This window comes from Aethalodelphis obliquidens, unplaced genomic scaffold, assembly GCF_003676395.1.
Source record: "Aethalodelphis obliquidens isolate GAN/ISIS:26980383/991018 unplaced genomic scaffold, ASM367639v1 scaffold51, whole genome shotgun sequence".
Taxonomy (NCBI): domain Eukaryota; kingdom Metazoa; phylum Chordata; class Mammalia; order Artiodactyla; family Delphinidae; genus Aethalodelphis; species Aethalodelphis obliquidens.
Genome location: NW_020837995.1, coordinates 6,314,535 through 6,338,912, shown reverse-complemented (window position 1 = coordinate 6,338,912; position 24,378 = coordinate 6,314,535). Strand labels below are relative to the sequence as shown.

Below are 24,378 nucleotides of genomic sequence, written 5' to 3'. Positions count from 1 at the left end.
GAAAGATATTTCCCTGGTCTTTTGGGGTTTCCCATGGTGGAAAGGAGGATGAGTCTCATTTTTAATAAAGCTACTGCTATGCTATAGTCATTTTATTTTCTTCTTTAAAAATACTCGAGTTTTGCTTTAGGCTCTAATAACTGTAAAGAAACTCCATTTTAGAAATGTATCTTTTTAAACAACAGAACTATTATCTCATAGGCATTTTAATTTTTATAAACCACTTTTATCCACAACCTAATTACTTATTAATCCAAAACAACAATCCCTTAATCTCTTTGGCAACTTCCTAAACTTGATATCTCCTGCTTTTTCCTTTCTTTGTTTCAATTATTATACTTAGTATAAACTCTAAGTTTATAATGATAGCTATAAGTTTGCTTTGACATTGAACAGTGCCTTTTTCTATTTTCCACAGAACATCTTAAGTACAGAGGTTGTGGTTGTAAGTCTTACTGTATCTTTCTATGTAGCCCACTCGATTTTTGTCATCTCTTAGCACACAATATGCTTTAAAAAGCACAATAACATTGATTAGTAAATTTACAGTATTTTATTGTCCTACAATAAAAGCTTAAGAATGGCTAATTTAGATCCCCACAGTTATTAAAAACTTTGTTTAGTAGTAAATATTTTAGCAAAAATTTAATATCATTATTGAAAGTTTATTCAGGTACTTATAAAGACTTTAAAAGTGTATTATAGTTCAGTATTTTAGATTTTCCTATCACATACAATTCAACTAAAAATGATCAAATAATTTAACATATACATATGGTAAGATGACAAAATGTTTGCCTATAAAATAGCAATGTCACACCAATAGAGAAGAGCCACTACAGAAAAATGAATGCAAAAGAGAAAGTTTCTATCATGGGGATCTGAAGCACTACAGTAAAGATTATTTATACAAATTAACAGTTAAGTTTTAGTTAGCATTTTAAAAAATGTGATCCAAGATAACACTAATTTATATTAAAGAATTAAAGGGAGAAATCAAAGCTATAAAGATTTAGAAGGAAATGGATGATGCAACTCATACATATCAAGAAAAGGGGTTCTGAGAAGCTATCCTTGTCAAAGACCATTCCATACATCCCTAAGTATCTGGGAGAAAGTACTTTCATTATCTTGGGCTACAACACCAAAGCCTGGTGTTTTTTCAATTTCTCCTGAATTATCAATAAAGTATGAAAGCCAATTACATAAAGCAGTGCTTTCCAACTTATTTCTCAGGCATACTCAGAAAAATAACAATTATAAGGCAACCAGAAAAGAGAAGGAGCCTAGTGGTTAAGAGGCAAAGAGACTTGGAGGCTCCAGCCACTTTTACCTATTCATGGCACATAGCTTGGGAAGCTCTAATTTAGATTAGCAACTTGGGAAATAAACTCTACCTTTGTAAGTATCACAAAAACAAGCAAGTTATAGGTAAGCATCAGAGGAAATAATTTCAGGTCACTCTGAATGAATGAATACTGAGCAAATTATACAAAATACCACCTTCTTGAAAAATCCTCATCAGCCTGCTCTTGATTTGTGCTCCCTTTCTTATCAAAAAAAAAAAAAAAGAGTGAAATATAACCCTCTGGGAAGTGTAACAAGACATTTTTAGTACAAGTACTTGTAAATCTAAGACTGGAAAAATCTTCTACTAAATGCTTCGTTCACTCTTCAGAAAAGCCATCTTTCATCTTCACTACTGTAACTAGTATTTTGACTATTATAAGCCCTCTTTAAAATATTATCTAGGGCTTCCCTGGTGGCGCAGTGGTTGAGAGTCCGCCTGCCGATGCAGGGGACACGGGTTCGTGGCCCAGTCCGGGAGGATCCCACGTGCCGTGGAGTGGCTGGGCCCGTGAGCCATGGCCGCTGGGCCTGCGCGTCCGGAGCATGTGCTCTGCAGCGGGAGAGGCCACAGCAGTGAGAGGCCCGCGTACCGCAAAAAATATATATATATATTATCTAGTATTTCTTTATTAGCTACACAAGTGGCTATAGGTACCTCATTACTAATTATCCATTCTTTCTTAAAGGACACAAGTTTTTTCCTGAGGTATGAGGGGTAGGTATCTCACTTCATTTCTAGAATTCATCCAAGGTAGAGGACTCTAAGATGTGACCCACAGACAAAATGGGTAGAGAACACAGTTTGTAGCACTATCTTTTACATGATTAACTATTACATAGGAACAATATTAAAGTTCAGTTTACTCATCAAGAAGGATATTAAAGAAAACTATCATTAACTTTGTAAACTTATAGATTCAACAGTCACAGTGTACACCTGTTTTATATTACTAGAACCCAGAAAAATGGATTAAAATAAAGCCAATCAATAAAAAATATCTATAGAAATGGACATTAATGACCCCAAATGCGGTGATAATGTAAAAGAATAATACTTCAATTCTGTAATTGCTTCAGAAGTATCTTAGAAGTGTATTATGCAGCAGAAGGGGCCAATTAATCTGCTTATTTCAATGTCACTGTCCCATTTGTCTTGAGACTTCACAAGACTGCTATTTTCAATTTATGGCCATGCATTATTGCCTCTGCCTTTGATCATACAATTTCCCCATAACCTAAAATGCTTTATTATAACTATTCCCTACAAGAATTAAGACAATCCTCCAATTGAAAGTAATGTTTCCTTTATGTCTACACTGAGATATATTTATCATTCCTGTTTCACAAATAACAAGCTTCCTCAAGGAGAAATGGTTAAGTGAAACAACCGTTTTGATTCCTAGGTCAGTGCTTCTATCAAAAGAACCTATTTTCTTGTTAGTCTATTACGATTCTACACCTTAGGATTAAGTTAAGGCCCTTTTTTATGTCTCACATTAGGAAGTAAGTTTGTATTATGTCCAAATCCCAGGCTTACTCTCTCTAAGCTTATGTCAAAGCCACACTCTGAGCAACCACCTAAAACATTAATCTGAGCTTATCTCTGACCAGCCTCACTCCTAGTGATGCAGATTTGGTTCCTTATTTAATTTTCCTCAAGTAAACTGTCCATGCTCATCAATATAGCCAACAGAGTAGTCCCTTGGTATCCACAGGGGATTAGTTCCAGGACCCAGCCCCCACTGATACTAAAATCTGCAGATGCTCAAGTCCTTACATAAAATGGCATAGTATTTGCATATAACCCACACATCCTCCCTCCCATATACTTTAAGTCATCTCTAAATTATTTATAATACCTAATACAAAGTAAATGCTATGTAAATAGTTGGCAGCACAAGGAAAATTCAGGTTTTGCTTTTTAGAACTTTCTGTAATTTCTTTTCCAAATATTTTCCATCTGGGTTGGTTGAATCCAGAGATGTGAAACCCATGGATACGTAGGGTCGACTGTGTTGTTTCACTCTGATATTTTACCTCTTTTTCACATCTAGGTCATCTTTTCCTTGTTCTTATGCTTTTTCTAGCAAGCTTTTTTTTCTCCCTTTCTCCATCTTTGACTTCTTTCTTCTCTTTTTCCATCTTTACTATTAAAAAATGCCTTAGATTGTCACTATTTTATTCAGTTTCTAAAATCTACAACTTCTTCTCCAACACTCGCCAATTATCAACAGCTCAGACAAAAAGCACTACACTCCAGGACAGGTCACCATAGGCTCTCTCTTAGAAGTCTACAAGCCATATTTTAAATAAGCATCAGTATATGTTAGCTACCATGTTATCCAAGGCCAGAACCACATTTAAATATTTAAACTTTTAGAGATGACATGTTAAATTTATCATCTATACTTCTGACTTCAAATGGGGTTTCCTAGTCCTAAAACCACATTCTGGTTAATTGAGATACACAGTAGTAAATCCTAAACTCACAAAAAATTAGAGTTAGAAGGTTTTCAAGACGATTTAGGAAAACTCTCCAGTTAACTGAGACAGAAACTGGAGCACAGACAAGTTAGGCAACTTTTAAAATTACTGAAATAATTCAATAGTAAAAAATATCCAGAAACCAAGAACCAAAATTAAAAGTAGTATAAAATGTTCATGTATAAAAGAATTATTCAACACTTAATACACATTTTCAATAGAAATAATACTATAGATGCTGAATGAGCTCACAAACTAATCCACAGATATATAGTTAAAGGGAATAACAGTTATGTTCAAGAGTCTTGGAAATTTTGGGCACTTTTATTCTCTTTTTGCTTCTAAGTTGTATGCTCTCTGCTTAATGCAGGAATGACATTAACATTACTCAGCTTTTTAGATATGATTTGTTTTTGGCTCACAAATGAAATAAAAGAGAAAGAGCTTTCTACACTAATTAAGAGAGAGTAGACGTCTAACATTATCAAAGGTTAGATTCAAATTTTTAAATATATGAATGTAAGAAAACACTTGTCTGGGTGGAAGATAGTAGAGTTAAAACCTAGGATGGCCACCAGGTAGTCATATGATGAGCCTAGATTGATAGGGGATGAAGAGAAACAATCTGAGAACACAAGAGTCTAGGATAGGGGCCAGCAAAATGTTTCTATAAGGGGCCAGATATTTACAGTCTCTGTTGCAACTACTCAACTCTGTCATTGCAGCCAGAGACAAAATGTAAACAGATCAGCTTGGCTATGTTCCAATAAAACTTTACTTATGGACATAGAAATTTGAATTTCATATAATTTTCATGTTCATAAAATTATTACTCTTTGATTTTTTCCAGTCATTTCAAAATGTAAAAACCATTCTTAACTCATGGGCTGTACAAAAACACATGACAGGCCTGGATGTGGCCTGTGGACTATAGTGCCAACCTCCAGTCTAGGCAACAGTGGGGAGAAGGGGAAGATGGTGCACCTGGGTTAATAACTAGGGGGACTATTCATGAATGTTATTGCATTAAACCTAACAGAAAAGCAGCTCCCCTCTAACACATGCACATTAACGTCAGTCCCAGCTGCAAAGAAACAGGCATATTTTGCTGTCTTTAACTTTAAAAGAGCTACAGAAACAATCATTGATCCTGGACAAAAATAATTTTCATAAATAATAGTATATTAATCATAATTTTAAACAGAAAATTCATTCTATAGAATTTTTAAATTATAGCAATAGATGCATTATTCATTACCATTTTGTCCCTGAGTCGCTCTCCACGGATAAAAAAGTCAGCACAGCCATTCTCTTCCTGGTGAGGGACTTTGAAGACAGTGACGCAGCTTAGTCCACTCCCTCCAAGTGGTAACCATCCACCACTTGAGTCATCCCGGGTCATCACCACAGCTCGCACTCGTGCATAACTATTACTAAAATAGATGCAAAGATTAGAAGTTAGCTTTTCCATAAACAAAAAACAGCCAAGGTGTCAGTCTTGCTTGAGAAACCAAAGACCACATCAATTACTTCCATGACAGTCCACAGACAGTAACCTGATTGAAAAAGATCAAAAACCACAGAGTAACTGACTTAAAGGTTAACTTATTTTGAAGACCAATCTCACAATAAAAGACTACAGATCGATTATTTCAATTCATCATTTGAGTAGTTCAAGCACATCTGATTGCCATGGAACATGTAACAAAGGATCCCAGAGACAAACACGGTCGAACTACAGTCTGCCATCACGTTTATCTAATATACGTCCACCTCCTACAATATAAACAGGACAAATTACTGCTGTATCTTAGCACATTTAATTGTGACATCTGTATGTTTCTAACATATTTGAAATATAAGTAAAATGCTGAAACAAACATGTTTATTAGCTCAGACACATTTTTGATTATTTCTAACACCTGGGAATCTAAATCACAAATATATATAAACATGTTTTATTTTAGTAAGTTATCAGATAAATTGTTCTTTCATGCCCTCTTTTTGGCAGACTATTCTTAAGAGAGACCATATTCTAATTCCATTTAGAATCATTTCCCAGTATTAGCCACAACAATTTTTTACATAAAATCTAAGTAATGTTTCATATACTAATGTTCTAGATAACTGACATCTCAGCATTTTAGTTGTAAAACTTTTAATAATTATTAATGAAATCCTTTCTAAAAGTGGTATACCTTGCTGACTTCTTAGAAAATTACACTGAATATAACTTAAACATGTCTTGGTTATTACTACTATCAACTGAGGTTCAATGTAACAATTATGTGCTACTTATTGTCTCTGCACATTCTAAGTGTTAAGTTGCCAGTTGTCATTTCTGTTGTCAGAGTGCTTGTGTGAGATCTACCCCTTGCTTTTTTTCTACTTTACTCTACACATAAGGCATATTGATATTAAATATAAAGTTCAACAAATTCTGACAAATTACACATCTGTACAACCAACATGATAATCAAGATACAGAACTCCAGAAAATTCCCTGAAGCCTCCCTCCCATCAAATAGGTAACCTAGGTAACACTGCTATCCCCGGTTTCTAATATATACATTAGTTTTGCCTGTTATGGGCCTTCACATAAATGGAATCAAATAGAATCACGACTTGTACCCTTTTTGTCTCACTTCTTTCACTCATTACGCTGTTGTATTAGTACTTCATTCTTTTTTTACCACTAAGCAGAGTCCTCTCACTGAATAAATATATCACAATTCATTTATTCTTTCTTATGTTGATGGGCATTTGAAATGTTCCTAGCTGTTGGCTATTATGAATAAAGCTGTTATAAACATTCTTGTATAAGTCTTTTGTAGACGTATGTTTTCATTTCTCTTTAATAATTACCTAGGAATGGAATTGATGAGTCATAGGGTAGTAGGTTTACCTATATAAGAAACTAACAAACTGTTTTCCAAAGTGATTGGACCATTATACATTCCCATCAACAATGTATGATAGTTTCAGTTACTCCTCATCTGTGCCAACACTTGTTGTTTTCAGTTTTTTAAACTTTACTCATTGTAGTAAGTATATAAGTGGTAACCCACTGTGATTTTTATATCCATTTTCCATGATGGATGCATGATGTTGTGCGTTTTTTTCATATGCTGATTGGTCACATTTATATGCCTTCTTTTTAAGTCTTTTTTTTCTTTTTTTCTCTGCCATACCGTGTGGCACACGGGATCTTAGTTCCCCAACCAGGAATCAAACCCATGCTCCCTGCAGTGGAAGTGCAGAGTCTTAACCACCGTACCGCCAGGGAAGTCCCAGTCTTTTATTTTTTATTGTGCTGTCTTTTATTATTGATTTTTAGAAGTTCTTCATATAGTCTCGACACAAGTCTTCGGCCAGAGAGTTGTATACTTTTAAAGCTGCACTGTGTTGTTGGTAAGGAGTCTAAAGTCAAACTTTATTAAGTTGGATCCTAGCTCAGCAATGTACCTACATGTCCTTGAGAAAGTTACAATACCTACCTTTAATAAACGTAAACAATGCCTGACACATAAACACTATGTAAGTGTTATTATAAGTTAATTATTACTACAACAAAGAATTTAAAATTGAAGTAGTTGTCATACTGGTAATTCAAAGCCAGGGAGGAGCTGGGAAAAAATAAAATTTACAAGGTCAAACAAAATCCTCTATTACTAGGGTCAAAATAATTCTTTGTATAGAAGTTCTGAAAGTCTTTAGATTTACAGACGACTATTCTGTCTAAGCTTTTTATTATTCAGTTGTTTAGAGGCTCTGATTCTTGCCTGGGGCCAATTCTTACCAATCTTCAGTTCAGAAAACTGACCAGAGGAGTTATGGGTGCATAAAAACTGGGCTGAGGTAGATACCAAATTGGAATCCTCCTTCCGGGAGGAGCTGGAACAAGTTACCTCTACTATAAATAAACATGACATGCATCCCAAGAAGCTGGAGAAGATTACAGTGGAAACCATCTTGGAGGGATAGAAGTAATAGTAAATGAAGGTCATTTGGTTTATTAAGAGTTTAAATCTAAGTATATACCAGAAACATGGCACATAACTTAGACATATTAGGCTCAGATTAAATATGTGTGAATTGAACTCATGCATGTAAAGCTCAGCACATTTGAAGTTCAGTGAAGTTACGAAGTCATTAAGGTAGAACTTCGGTCAAAACCAAAATTCAAGTTCCCCATAATTATTTAAGTGTTTATTTTACTCTAGGATCCTGACTCTTCCTTCTCACTTAATTATGTAGTAAATTAGAAAATTTAAGAATTTTATACTAGATTCTACAAGACTGGGGAGACCCAAAGAGGAAAATAACCCCATTTAGAAGCTCAGTGTATATTTTAACTTCAGAGTGCAGCAGCAGTTATCCTCTTTAGAGCATATGGACTCTTATTTTATCATCTTTGAATATTACTAATTCTCACTTACAATTTGTATAATGCTTCTTAGGCATATTTTGTATTTTTAAAATATAAAACTGCTTAAGCAAGAGTATTAGAAAATACACGAAAACCCTAGTAATTTTAAAAGTTATTTTATGATGGTGATATTAGAATATTTTCCCTTCATTTTTCAGTTTCTCCAAAAATTATTTTATAATTAATATTTATAAATTAAAAGTAATTTAAATAAATTAAAAACACATTTTAACTATATCTTGGCTTTACTCAAAATACTGTAGAAACTTTAGAATGTTACTTTTAACAGTGCAGGAATATGTTTTAAACAAAAGTATCCCTAACGTAATCCTCCTCACCACTCCAATTTCTTTTTTTCTGTTTTATGAAAGTACCACCTAGAAGAGATGTGTTGCCCTTTTAGGAAAATTGAATAAAATAAAGATTTCCTTACTGGAAGAATAAGGTTGCCTGATTCATTGTTCACCTTAATACAACAAAAGAGGTTTTAAAGCTGGCCAATAATTTATATAAACTGTTTTTTGAATCTTGTGTTTTCAACCATACCAAATATATAACTGCTTCCCTTAACTATTCAAGTTGATCCTTTAAACTTTAAGGTATTCTAGAAGCTTATGTAAATAAATTTGTACTCCCTATACCACAGCCTTCATTAGTTTAGAATTTAACAACTCAGCTTTCAACTTTAAGCTCTAAGACTAGAATACTTAACACAAAAATTTTCAAGTTGTTTAATGTGGGGTTTTTTTTGAAAGACCTTCCTTCCTGCCAAGGTTAAACTTTTCACCTGTGCTTTTAATCTCATAACTTCCTTGCCTTCAAATGTCTTCTTTCCCCAAATAAAAACAGTAACTCTTGTCTAAAAACATACAACCACTCCCAAAGACATTAGTGGCAGCTCTTATAAACTTTGTTATACTCTGCTTTGTAGCATTATTAAAATCTGTAATTATAATCCCCTACTTAGATAAAAATGACTTAAGAGCAAGGAACGAAATCATAGTCTCCTACTTAAAATAACAACAAATGTTTTTTCCTGATCATGTGGACAATAGATGCCCATTCTAGTAAATGTGGAAAATAAAGAAAAATAGTATTTGCCATCATGGAATTAAAATTTAAGAATTTGTAGGATTTTTTACTCTCTCTGGGTATCATGTTTGCAATCTATTAGTCTCTAAGACAACAGCTATGTTTATATAATGACAATGTACTCTTATTGTCAAAAACTCAGCATTTCATTCTTGGTCTTCTTTAAAATAGCTGAAAGGCACTTGTTCCCAGTAATTTATCTAAAAAGTCGAAGAGGATGTGGAGAAAAGGGAACCCTTGTATACTGTTGGTAGGGATGTAAACTGGTGCAGCCACGATGGAAAACAGTATGGAGGTTCCTCAAAAAACTAAACATAGAACTACCATATAATCCAGCAATTCCACCCCTGGGTATATACCTGGAAAAAATGAAAACACTTATTCGAAAAGATACATGCAGCCCAATGTTCATAGCAGCACTGTTTACAATAGCCAAGACACAGAAGCAACCCAAGTGTGCCTGTCAACATATGACTGGATTAAGAAGATGTAGTATATATACAGTGTGTGTCTATATATAGAGAGAAGAAATAAGAACAGAGAGAAAAGGGAAGAAAAACAAAGGAAAGGTATTTTAGATGCTACTGAAACTGTGATTAAAGCACAGTTACCTACCTCCTATGAAGAAAATACATATATGGCTAAAAACTTATATTTGAACACAATTCTGGGGATTCACACTCCCCTCCAAGAGGTTCACAAACCTGAGATTAAGAACATTTAATCCCTAGGGCAAAGCTGCTCTGCAATAGGTTTTTAGGTACTATAATTTACAGATTTATCAAGATGATAATTCCTTGCAAATGTGTTATCTGAATGCTGGTTAAGAAGAGTTACATCACATTCTCTTAAGTAGACCACAAAATTATACTTCCAAGTGAATGAAATATGTTAAGTAATATTCAGAAAATGAAAATGAAACCAAAATAAGAGCAATTAAAGTAGAGAAGAGAGGCAGAAGAGGAGGTCAGAATCAGAGAGTTGAAAATGCTACACTACTTGGCTTTGAAGATGGAAGAAGGGTCGTGAGACAAGAATACGGGTTTCTAGAAGCCGGAAAAGGCAGGGAAATGAATTCTTCCCTAGATTTTCCAGGAAGAATGCAGCTCTACGAATAACTTGATTTTAGCCCACTGAGATCCATTTGGACTTCTGACCTTCAGACTACAATATAATAAATTTGTATTATTTTAAGCCACTAAGTTTGTAGTGATTTGTTACAGTAGCAACAGGAAACAATACAAAAGATGAGGGAAAAACCTTGAGGATATGAAAGCAATCCATATACAGGAGGCAAAGATAACTATTTTCCATTTCTAACTACAACTGTACCAAAACAAAATAGCCCAAAATACCCTCAAAGAACAACAACAAAAAAGAGAAGATACTTAGAATTCCTTAAGATTTGTTCAGTACAATGAGAATTTATGATATTTTCCCATAGAGGGATATTTACAGTGACAAAACATCCTATGTTCTCTACAGTATATTTTAACTAAACATTACCATCCAAAATGTTAAACATTATTACAGAGACTGGGTATAAAAAAAGGAAGCATTTAATAGAAGTAATTTATGATATAGCACCTCACAGTGTAAGTACTTACTTGCTTTCTAAGCTATAAAGAAGCAGATGATATTTAGAAGATAGCCACATTAGGACTATTCACTTATCCAGTAAGCATTTATTTATATGCTTCACACATAAACAAAATTTAAAAGTTATGGTTCTTCCCTATAGAAGCTCACAAGTTAGTGGGCAAAGATATATTAACACAAATTGGGAGTACAGGAGAGGAAATGACTAATATTCATATTTGATGTGGATTTTGAACAGCAGTATATCAGGTAGAAAAAGGCAAAGGACGCTCCATGGAGGGAGCATGACACAAGTATGTCATGTTTAAGGACGAATATTAAGTTCAAAAGAAGATGGCAGGCATAAGCAGGAGAAGGGTAAGAAATGAAATAATACTTAACTTACTGGACCTTACTGTATCAAGCCTTGCACACCACGAACAAAGTTAGTACTCTAATTTATCACAATAAAGAGACCACAGGGTGACAAAAGCAAGGGAGTAGAATACTCTGACTTGTGTTTTAACAGAACTTCACTGCATCAACCCCAATGAGATGGGTTATTTCTTCATTTTACAGATATGGAAAGTAAGGAATTAGTTTAATTAGAAAGATAAAGGTCTTGAAATACTCCTTCTGTACTGGCAACTTTTTTTTTTTGGCTGAGTTGGGTCTTCACTGCTGCACGTGGGCTTTCTCTAGTTGTGGCGAGCGGGGGCTACTCTTTGTTGCGGTGCATGGGCTTCTCATTGCAGTGGATTCTCTTGTTGCGGAGCACAGGCTCTAGGCACGCAGGCTTCAGTAGTTGCAGCACGCGGCCTCAGTAGTTGCAGCACACAGGCTTCAGCACTTGTGTCACTAGGCTCAGTAGTTGTGGCTCACTGGCTCTAGAGTGCAGGTTCAGTAGTTGTGGCGCACGGGCTTAGTTGCTCCGCGGCACGTGGGATCTTCCCAGACCAGGGCTCGAACCCATGTCCCCTGCATTGGCAGGCAGATTCTTAACCACTGTGCCACCAGGGAAGTCCCTGTACTGGCAACTTTTAAAACTATAACACTTATTATTTTCCATGCAGCAGTCATCAATCTAAAGCACCACATGGCAGTTAATAATACTGTGTTTAATAGCAAGTCAGATTTCCTAGATTCCAAAGGCAGTTGAATCACTTAAAAGTTAAAATCTTGAGCAAATTAAACTCTCTGTACCCTCATTTTCCTGATTTGTAAAATGGGGATAATAACTGCATCTACTGCAGGGTTTGAGAACTAAATGAGGAAATTATGCAAAGTGCTTATTAGCATTGTACCTGGCTCACAGTTAGGTACTCAATAAATGTTACCACTATATGGACTTTATATAATAAACTAACTCTATGATGTTACAATATCTGCATTCTGAAATGGCCTAAATTCGCCTCATTCTGTATTTATGATAGTTTTATATAACAAACTGAGGAGACAGCCCCCCATCAGAACTTTTTACTTTTAGTAAAAATTTTTAACCACAGCTAAGTATCAGCATCAGTTATCAAAATATTCCACAAACTGCTTACATGATGGAAACATTTACATCTAACCAAGTCATAGGCATCTGGGAAGTCTCCCACAAGAATGAAAACATAAAACTAAAATCTGAAGAATAAAGAGGTATTCACAAAATATTCCTTTAAAATCAACCATTCTAGTTTCTGCTAAACAGTATCATCAACCTGCCAAAGTAGTTTAAAATTTTAACACTTAGTATGTCCCTGCCTTCTGGCATGACTACTGTCCATGTCTTAGTATGCCCCCAACTCCTTGACTACCAGCACCGATCTTATGAAGTTTTCTAGTCTATGTCAGAAGAGCTGATATAAATAAAAGTATTCACTGTCAGTAAGAGATCAGAATGTAGAAGACACGGAACCAACATTAATACTAGAGTTCATAATGAGATAAAAACGTTAGAATAAAATATGGTAAGTTTTAGAATAAACTTGTAGTAGAAAAGGCTTAAGATCCAGAGGCCATTAAAAAATAAAAAGATAAATTCAACTATACAAAACACATTCCTGCATAGTAAAAAAAAAACCCGTAAAGTTAAAAAAAAAAGTAACAAATTGAGAAAAAATGTACAGCAATATGTATTAGCCTTCTATTGCTGCTATAACAAATTACTGAAAACTTAGTGGCATAAAACAACACAAATTTACACAGTTCTATGAGCTGGAAGTCCAAAGGGCTTCACAAGGCTAAAATCAAGGTGCTGGCACTGTTGCATTCCTTTTAGGAGGCCGTAGAAGAGAATGGGTTTCCTTGTCTTTTCCAAATCCTACAAGTCATCCACATTCCCTAGTTTGTGGCCTTCTTCCATCTTCAAAGCCAGGAATATTTTTTTCTCTCTGACCCTTCTGCTATAGTCACATCTCTCTCTGACTGCAGTCCCAAGGTCAGGAAAGGTTCTCCAATTTTAAGGATTTGTGTGATTCAATTGGGCCCATCCAGATAATCCAGGATAATCATCCCATATCAAAGCTCATAACCTTAATCACCTCTGCAAAGTCCTAACATATTCACAGGTTCTGAGGATGAGGGCAAGGACATCTTTGAGGTACGGGTGTTTGGGGGAGGAGGATCAACACACTGTTCTAACAGAAAACAAGCACAGTACTTCCTTAAAAATAACTTCAAAAACAATAAGAAAAAAAATCAACAACCCAGAATAAAATAGGCAAAGTTCATGAACAAAATTCACAGAAGAAAAATATAGGTGCCATGAAATACATAAATCAAAAACCCCTAACTTTATTCAAAATACGAGGACTGCAAATTAAAGACCATTATTCATTTATCAGATTGGCAAATACCAAGAAATTAGTTAACACAGAAGTTGGTGAGGAGTACGGAAGTACGTTTGGAAGGTTATTTGGAAATATCTATCAAAACTTAAGATGTACATATTTTGTGACTCAGCAAATGCTACTTCTACCCATTTTCTTTTACATGTATGAAATTAAACCTTTATAAGCAAAGTTTAAAGAAAAATGTTGTTTTTAACAGAAAAAAAGGATGAAAGCAACCTAAAGAAGACTCAATAGGAAACTAGTAAAATTATGGAACACCTATTCAATGCAATATTATGTAGCCATGATAAAAATAAGGAAGCTCTTTACATTGTCAAAGTAAGCTGATCTCTAAGTTCTATTAAGTTTTTTTTTTTAAAGGTACGTATGTATGTTTAGTATGCAACCATTTGTGGCAAAAAACACATTCACACATATGCTTGTATATGAATAGAATCTTTACATAATAAAACTGGTAACTGTTTCTCTAGCAAGGGGAAATGAGACAGAGGTACAAGGGTAATTTTCCTTTCATTAAATAACCTTTTATATTTTTTGAATTTTGTACCATGTGTATGTATTACCCATTCAAAAATACATTTACCGAACTCTTATACATACACACACACTCCCTGAAGGGCTATGATCTCAAAACAGTATTTGTCTAACAGGAGCTAGCACTTGCCATTAACAGTACAATGATGACTATTTTGCAGAATGCAGATTGATCTGAACAGCCTTGTTCCCTCCCTGATGTCAAAAGCTGCTACACCGTGCACCCCTCCCATCAACCTGAGAGAGGCAATACCTCTGGTCTGTTTCCACCTGTTTACAATTTATAGTTCTCTCCAGTCATACACACACACTTGTTCAAACATAAGGACTGGCATCCCAGCTCTCTCGACATACTTCTAAGAACATCCCACAAATCATATCATATGCATGTATTCCTTTGAAAGATGTTGGGCTCATTTTACTACACTTAAAGTAGTTGCTCTGTATAAGGGCAGAAAGCAAATAAGGTATTACCTGAAGAAAGCTGGATATTCTCATACTGGATATACAAAAAATAGGCATGGCCTAAGAGAGGAAATATAAACTCAGAAGGTGGACAGTCAGGAGAAAGGATTCCAGAGTCCTCTCACACCTTAGAACAAGGTTTCAAGAAGGAAAGGTATGCTTGAGGGGTTCCTGGGTGGTAGGAGAAAAATGATTTCTACCCTTTGAAAGCAGACATGTTTAGCAGAGAGGTATTCCTACAGATGCCAAGGTGAACATGGACAATCTCTAAATTACAACAATTATCTAGTTTTATTTATTACTCTCCAGAAAGTCTTTCCTGATGCCTATCATTGGGCTAGATATCTTTTGTAAATGCTTCCATCATGTAAAGTGTGAGCAGGAGACTCAAATAACTGATATTTGATGGTTAGCTGTGGTTGATAATTCTTATTTAAAGCAAAAAGGAAACAGTGCTCTCTTTTTCTGATTTAGGTTAGGTACATTATATCCTCATGAGTATTGCTATGTAGTTATATGAGAAGTTCCTTTTTACCAAGTAGGAAGAAGGCACAGTAGTTTATTACTCTAGTTTCTCAGGGTCTTTAGTAAATTTATTCTGCCTGATTTTATCTGTGCCACCAGAGATATTAATGAAAAAATTGTAGGTTTATGCCTGAGATGAAGTAATAATCTTTTGACTGTATCAGGGTAATGGCAAGAACATTCAGTGAGAGATCACTGTTCTCTCTGGTCAGGGAACAGACTCAGGGAAATTCAATTGACAGTACTGAAGAGGGAATTCTTTCACTGTCAATATGAGATGTTTTCGCTAATGAAGCCAAAAGAATCCCTTACATTTAATATCTACAACTTCTGAATATGTTGCCAACCCCTTCTATATGGTTCTGTACATGTTACCTTATTTTTAGTAGAGGTGAAGGGCACTCACTTTTTTAAATGCACCTGCATGCAAGTATTTAGAGTGCAGCTTTGCCCATGCTAAGAATGCATATAACATCTTGGCATTTAATGGCAAGGAACTGAGGAATAACAAGGGTAAGCTGCCAACCCTGCAAATCTAGGATGCCAATTCTTCAGGGGTCAGGCCACAAGCTGAGGATGCTAAAGATATGGAATCAGTGGCAGGGACCCAGATTAATCAGCAAAATAATCTCCTGAGAAAAAGAAAGTATCTCCACATTCAATATTAAAAATCACCAACATCTGAGAGTACGGGTTATGGCTAACACTTGAAGATAAGTCCTATGAGTACCTCCATAAAATAGGCATTTAATAAATATGTGTACAACTGAATCCAGAAATATAAAAGAAAATCCAATGAAGCAGCATGAAGACTTCTCAGCTCTTCTTATACCTATCAAGAGTGTTCAGTGGTTCTTACAATACCTATCAAGAGAAAAGTAGACAGCACGAGGTGGCTTGAACACTTAATCAAATGATAATCGAGTCAAAATTTAGGAGCCTTCAGTGATGGAGGTATATAAATACACAATGTTAATAACACTATCCTATAGAAGGAAGTTTATAGAGTTCCTCTGAAAATGCCACATTAGTCTGGGAATAGAAAGTACAATGGTAAATAGCTAATCCTAACTGTGCAATTGTGGGACCTTTGAACATTTTTTTCCTTCCAAATTCAACATAAATGGATTCAGTTTTCACTGAAAATTCAATACCCTACAGCAGTGCTGTCCAATCGAAATACAACGCAAGCCAAATACATAATCTTCAACTTTCCAGTAGTTAGAGTAAAAAAGTAAAGAGGAGGATGGCCGTGAAAATGGTAGAAAAAGGAGCTCTAAGAGCCCATCCCACAACACAAATACTAAAAAAGGAAAAGAACAAAAATTCCCAGGCAACTTTGTCAGAACTCTAGAAAACAGCCAAAGGTTTACAGTGATGAAGCAAATCCTAAATCAAAAGGCAACTTTAAAGTGGTAGGAAAGCTTTGTGGCACTTTTACTTGCCAGTGGTCTAACCTCACTTCCCACCCCTGCCTCAGCAGTGGTCTTGTTTTTTTAAAATAAATTTATTTATTTATTTATTTTTGGCTGTGTTGGGTCTTCGTTGCTGCACGTGGGCTTTCTCTAGTTGCGGTGAGCAGGGGCTACTCTTCGTTGCAGTGTGTGGGCTTCTCACTGCGGTGGCTTCTCTTGTTGTGGAGCACGGGGTCCAGGCACACAGGCTTCAGTAGTTGGGGCACACAGGCTCAGTAGTTGTGGCACACGGGCTTAGCTGCTCTGCAGCACGTGGGAACTTCCCAGACCAGGGCTCAAACCCATGTCCCCTGCATTAGCAGGCAGATTCTTAACCACTGCACCACCAGGGAAGTTTCCATCAGCAATGGTCTTAAAGATGACAGTCTGCATTCTCAGTATGGGATCCTGGTCCCTGGTTCCAGAGAGAGCACAGCAGACCTTAGTCTCAAAGAATCCTGTCTGGAGCTATGTGAAGGACTGACACAAGGCGTTTGCATTCCTCAAACACATCGGAAGACAAATGAATGACCAGCTGCTGCTGGGGGCAAAATATCACAATGAGGCCAACAATAGATGTACCAAAAGCTTGGGAGGAAAAGCTGGGGAGACAGTTTTTCTAGGGAATTAAGAAGCCATATGCATACCCAGGGCAGAACACATGTTAAGAAAAGTTCTGGGAAGACCCGAAGTTTTCATCTAGGCTCAGCACGAGCAGGAAGTAATGGGTAAGGCAAAGTTGTAAACGGCTTGTCTAAGCATTAAAGGAGTGCCATGATACAGAGATAATCTGCAAAGAACCGGAGAGTTTTCCTTCCTTCCTCCCTCCCTCCCTCTCTCTTTTTTTAAACTCCTGGTGTTTAAGAAAATCTTTGTCAAAACACAAAAGGATCACAGGCAACAAGAACAGAGACTTCAGAGACCACACGTGGCAAAGAATAAAGACTTTACAAAAATAGTTTAGAAAAACAACCTAACAACCACAGCCCACAGCCAGCAACAAAACAAACCCTGAAGAATGGGAAGAATACAAGTTCCAGAGTTATCACATTAAAATATTCAAACTTCTCAATTTTCAACAAAAATTTATGAAATATGAAGAGAAACATGAAAGTATGGCCCATTCACAGATGAAGTTAATCAAAGCTATCCCTGATGAAGCAGAGATACTGGACTTACTACACAAACATTTTAAGTCAACTGTCTTAAATATACTCAAAGAGGTAAAGGAAACCAGGAAAACAATGTATGAGCAAATAGAAAATATCAATAAAGAAACGGAAATTACAAAAAGGAACCAATATTACTCAGCCGTAAAAAGGAACGAAATTGGGTCATTTGTAGAGATGTGGATGGACCTAGAGACTGTCATACAGAGTGAAGTAAGTCAGAAAGAGAAAAACAAATATTGTATATTAACGCATACATGTGGAATCTAGAAAAATGGTACAGATGAACCAGTCTGCAAGGCAGAAATAGACACAGATGTAGAGAACAAACATATGGACACCAAAGGGGGAAAGTGGGGTGTGTGTGTGTGTGTGATGAATTGGGAGATTGGGATTGACATCTATACACTGAAGTGTATAAAATGGATAACTAATAAGAACCTGCTATATAAAAAATAAAATAAAACAAAATTCAAAAAAAAAATAGTAGCCAAATAGAAATTTGGGAGCTGGTAAGTACAGTACCTGAAATGAAAACTTCATTAAAAAGTTTCAATAGCAGATTTGAGCAAGCAGAAGAATCAGTGAGCTTAAAGATATGTCAACTGAAATGACCCAATCTTAGGTGCAGAAAGAAAAATGAATGAGAAAAAATGAGCAGAGCCTAAGAAATCTGTGGGATGCTATCAAATGTACCAATGTATGTGTAATGGGGGGGCTCAGGAGAGAAGAGAAAGGGGCAGAAAGAATATCTGAAGTGGCCAGAAAACTTTCCAAATTTGATAAAGATATAAATCTACACATCCAAGAAGTCAAACTCCAAAATGGATAAACAAAGAGATAGAAACTGGAGTTGTTGAAAGACAAAGAATCTTGAAAGCAGTGAAAGAAAAGCTACTCGTCATATACAAGGGAATCTCAATAAGATTAACAGCCGACTTATAGCAAACAATGGAGGCCAGAGGCAGTGGGATGACATATTTCAGGTGCTGAAAGAAAAAAAAATGTCAACCAATCTATACATAGCAGAAGTACCCTTCAAAAATGAAAAAGAAATTAAGACATTCTCAGATAACTAAAGGGCTGAGGGAGTTTGCCTCTATCCTTTGGGATGAAATTAAAGGACACTAGATAGTAACTCAAAGCCATATGAAGAAATAAAGAACTCTGGTAAGGGTTATTACATAGGTAAATATAAAGCTATTATTATTGTATTTTTGGTTTTTAACTTCTCTTTTTGTCTACAGTAATAATAAATCTGTATTAATGGGCCCATTAATGTATAAAGATGTAAACTGTGACAATAACAATATAAAAGGGAGTGGAGATGAACAGAAGCAGAGCCTTTATAGGCTATTAAAGCTAAGCTAGTATCAATTTAAACTATATCAACTTATATACTGTCTATAAGACACTGACTTTACATCCAAAACTACAAACAGGTTGAAAATGAAAAGATGAGAACAGTATTCCATAAAACAAGAGAGCTGGGATGAATATATTAATATTATTATAAGAAACAGAGGTCATTATATATTGATAAAAGGGTCAATTCGTGAAGAAGAAGATGTAACACTTATAAACATATAAGAGTCCCAAACTATATGAAGTAAACACTGACAAAACTGAAGGGAGAAACAGACCTACAGTAATAGTTGGAGACTTTAATACCCACCATACTTTTAATAACGAATACAACATCATCTAATAAAAAAAGAATAAAGTACTGACGTGCTGCAACATGGTACCTCACAAATATGCTAAATGAAAAAAAAATGCCATACACAAAGGTCACATACTGGCATGATTTCATTTATATGAAATACCTAAAATAGGCAAATCTATAGACAGAAAATAGATTGGTGGTTGCCAGGGGATTAGGGGTATGGTAAAGTTTTGAAAAACTGCTTAATGGATATGGGTTTGGTTTTTTGGGGGGGCGGGGGGCTACACAGCTTGCGGGATCTTAATTCCCTGACCAGGGATTGAACCAGTGCTCTCAGCAGTGAAAGCACAGAGTCCTAACCACTGCACAGCCAGGGAATTCCCATGGGTCTGTGGTTTTTTTAGGGTGATGAAATTTTTGGAACTACACAGAGATGGGGGTTGCACAGCAATATGAATGTACTAAATGCCACTAAGCTGTATGCTTTAAATGGTTAAATTTATGTTAGATATGAATTTCATCTCAATTTTTAAAAAGTGAACGCAGGTGGAATTAATGTTAATAGTATACTTTAATCCATTATATCCAACATATTTAAATAGATAATACAAAATAATCAATGAGGTATTTTATATTTTTTTCATACTAAGTCTTTGAAATTTGGTGCACATTTTACAAATACAGCATATGTCAATTCTGATTAGTGCTCAATAGTCATATGTAGCTAACAGCTACCATACTGGCCAGGGAATCTTATTAAAAGATTATAAAAATAAGTTGTCAGGTGAGCATATATTGAAAGAAGACATTCTTAAAATCTGGAATACTTACTTTCTATCTTACAACACTTGTAGGTAATCTCCAGTGCTTTCTCTTTTTTATAACTCGAAGTAGCCACCAAAGAAATAAATATATGCATAATCCTACCTTCGACCATATTTTCTCCCCTGGAATGGTCTTTACAGCTAGGTAAAAGACCACCACTTAACTCTTATCTTGTCCTTTAGAGACTATAAAGGCTTCTCCTTCTGGTGAATTCAATGTATTCATCACATCTTTCAGGCAGTTATTACCCTTTTGATTCCTCTAACATTATCTTCTATTATTCAACTTCCAATTCTCCAATTTATCACATCTTAAACTTCCCTGCCCACCTGTATGTAGTGCCTCGTATACAGCAAGAACTTAACATTCAACATCTTCCTGTTCCACCGTAACTCTCTCCCTACTACAACTAATAAATAATATTTCATATGCAGGTAATGATGATACCAAAAGGACACCTGCAACATCCTCGTAGCAATTCAGGGGCTATTCTTTAGCTCCTTAATTGATAGTTCAGTTATGAGGGGATGAAACCCCATGCGTATGAAATCATGAATGCATGGAAACACTCCTGGCTTAAAAGCCCCACATTCCATACAAGAGTCAAAATATCTCGTAACAAACAGTCCATGGACATAGCTCCTTGAACTCCTGGCAAGGGATATACCCAAGTAAACAAATACACCACGTTCAGGGCAGAGCAAAGCTCTGGCTTTCCACCAGGTATATATATTTAGTTCATTCACAATCCTCTCCATGCAGATGCCGTTTACCAATCAGCAATGTTGCCTACTAACACAACTGACATTCTATCTTCATCAGGATTCCAGACGACCAGAGCTTAACCCAAAGTCATTTTCCATAAAGGAGAATAGATTTGGTTAGGTCTTTATTATGTAAAACAGAGTAACTGCTAAGTAGATGGGGACACATTTACATACATACATAAGGAGGTGCTCGCTCAATGTAAGTCAGTTTATTAATATCAACAATCAGAATATGGATATTACCTAATTATATGTAACTTATTCATTGTAATAATATTCTGTTTAAAGTTTCTTATGTATGTATTTGTAATAATGAGTTGTAAATATGAAAACATTGCTGCTTTCAACAAGTAAAATATCCTCCAGCAACATCTCAACTAAAATGTCACTGACAGAGGCAGAAAGATATTCTAGTCACACCTTATTTAAAAAGTGGACTGCGACAGAACATTTAGAAATAGCATCAGATATGTATCCGGAGTTGTGGGGACAGAGAGCAGGTGAGGAAGTTTATGAGAACTGCCAGCCAATTTGTGCTGGCAGAGTAGATTTTAAAAGTGGGAAGACAGGACATATGCTCCTCCGAATCAAGCCTTCTGAGAAGAAAGTGTGGCAGCTGCCAATTAACCACAGGAAAAGGGATCCCTTTGGGGATCAAAACAAAGACATTCTCTTGATAACATTTCTCCAGTTAGACTAAAATAACTAAGATTCAATTTCAGAACTAGTTTTTTTTCCTTACAGTGAGATTTCTTTAACTCCTCAATTATTCCATACCCGATTACATAGATGGTAAGTGACAGAGCAAAGATTCAAACAAAGGTCTGAATAGAAAGCCTATGCTTTTTATCACTGTTACAACCAAGCAAATGCATGGTTGATACAACTCACTGATATTCTGGTATTCACGTTTATATGTATTCACTTACTCAAAAATAAAATATTTTAATCTTTCTCCACAGTTCCAAGAAGCTGTTGGATTCTTATAAAGTTAAAAAGTAATCTCTCTTGCATGTGTACATGCACACGCATGCACATGCACGCACACACACACACAGACACACACACCCCTGCCCGCATGTGGACATGACATACAAATGTCTATGTGGTACATTTAGCAGGATCCCTGCTATTGAGTTGCTTGAAGTGTACTGACAAGGCTTCAAACCAAAAGGGTTTTCATTTTAAACAAAACTGACTTCATTTTAAAGTTGACTCTGGTTAAGCTTCCTTATTTATCTCCCCCCAACCCAATTAGCTCTAGGTATGCAAAATCCTTATAGTTGCAGCAGAGAATGCCTCTTCTTATAGCTCAAAAGTCGTGGAATTGAGTCTCATGTCTCTGATTTGTCTGCCCTGAACTAATCACACCCATGGAGGGTCAACCCACTCAAGCCAAAAGGCCTAAAAGTGAAGGAATGACTTCCCCCAAGAAAAGTACTTTTCCTTGGTACTTTTTAATTGCACCTTTTAACAGAAGAATAATCAAGGTATACTTGGCATACTAAAACAATAGATGACCATTACAATATTGAAGAAGGTAATATGGGCTTGAATTCAAGATAAGGTAAAAAATTAATCAAAATGGGCTACACATCATGAAAGTGGACATACAAGTATGCAATAAAAGTTATTCTTGCTTGAGCTGGAAGATTACTGAAGACAACAAAAATGAATTACACTAAATAGGAATGCTACTGGTGAAGGCCTTGCGTATTCAAAAGGGAACTATTCTAAGCTTCTGTGTAGGGAGGATGTAATTAAATTGATATCCAAGAGTAATTATATTGAAAAATACGATCAGGAAACCTTGGAATATTCAGGAAGCAGAGCGAGAAAGGCAGCTAGGAAAGATGTTATTTGAATCCAAATGCTATTTCAATAATGAAACCTGGGAAAGCAGCAGTATCTTTACAGATAGAAGTTCAAGGTAGAATCCTCAATCCTCCTTTTAAACAAAACTCATAACAAATATTATGAAAATAAGGAGAGGATACAAAAAATACAGTAGTCAAAGATAACCTCCAATACTGTAAGCTTGTAAAGATTCAGTCCAGTGGTAGAACACAGTGTAAATGATGCAGAAAAGAATCTATCGTTATCTAGAATAAGAGTCGTCATCGATTGTGGTAAGAACACTCAAAGGAATTAACTAAAAAGCCATGGGGAGCATAAGTAATTCAACAGTCCCTAGCACATAATAGATATTTGATAAAAAATAAGATATATGGATGAATGGACTGGATGTCTTTTACAAGCCATATATCATATTAAACAGAAAGTATCCAAAGATGAATAAGACACAGTCCCTGTTCTCAAAGAAATCACAATACACTAACTTGAATAAGTAATAAGGGCAATAATTTTTTTTAATTACCATTAATTCTGGTAATGGAAGATTCAAAAATGAAACAGAAGCCTGTAAAAAAAAGAAAAGTAGAATATACTGAGACTGAGCTTTGGGAGAAATACTCCTCCTTTTAAGGAGGAAGAGAGGAGTCAGTGATAGGGGTCAGAGTACTTAAGATCAGTAGGAAAATTTGAGGAATACAGTGTAATGAAAACCAGGACAACGATTTGTCTTAAAATGCAAAAGAGAAGCCTAGTTTATTGGAAACATGATTTGAAAGCAAAAGTACTAATGGATTGATACAATAAATGTAGAACACTCATTTCTCCAGCAATAGAGAATAAAGTAATAATTAAGATTCTGCTAGTATCTTTTTGTTAAACAAATCATTTTAAGTAAGACTGTCTGTTAGAAAGGAATTAATAGCTATATATCAATGTTTGAATTTTCTATCTCTTCTCATTTCACAGAAGACTCAGCCTATAAAGATACCTCTAATAGTATCTTAGGTCTTAACGCAAAGGTTAAAAACAAACATAAATGAACAAAAATAGTAAAGTGCTTATAATACTTGTAGTGGTGGGGACTGTGGCCATCTAAAGCGAATATGTAACACTCCATTCTAGCAGCTGCCTTGCAGGAATGCAAGCTCAGTATTACGAGAATGTTTTGATCTTTTTAGAGAACCTGGAAATCCTGCCTATATGAAGTCCCCTGACTTCTTAAATACTGGCTCATTTATATGTGGACCGGCTTCACCTGCAGTTTTCATCTTTTGTTTTAAATAAATAATGAATCTTTAGTTCAACCGAAATAAAAATTGTTTTTATCCACTTTAACCACTGCATTC

The 24,378-nt window shown here is 35.6% G+C and overlaps 1 protein-coding gene across 2 annotated transcripts in view; it reads right to left on the bottom strand.

Moving 5' to 3' along the window:
- Window positions 1-24,378, bottom strand: part of SPRED1 (sprouty related EVH1 domain containing 1) — a 120,092-nt gene that overhangs the window by 65,616 nt on the left and 30,098 nt on the right. For both annotated transcript variants that reach the window (XM_027083842.1, XM_027083841.1), the window contains exon 2: window positions 5,093-5,267. In XM_027083842.1, the coding sequence (XP_026939643.1) occupies window positions 5,093-5,236 (144 nt within the window). In that variant the 5' untranslated portion in view covers window positions 5,237-5,267. The remainder of the gene's footprint in view (window positions 1-5,092; window positions 5,268-24,378) is intronic.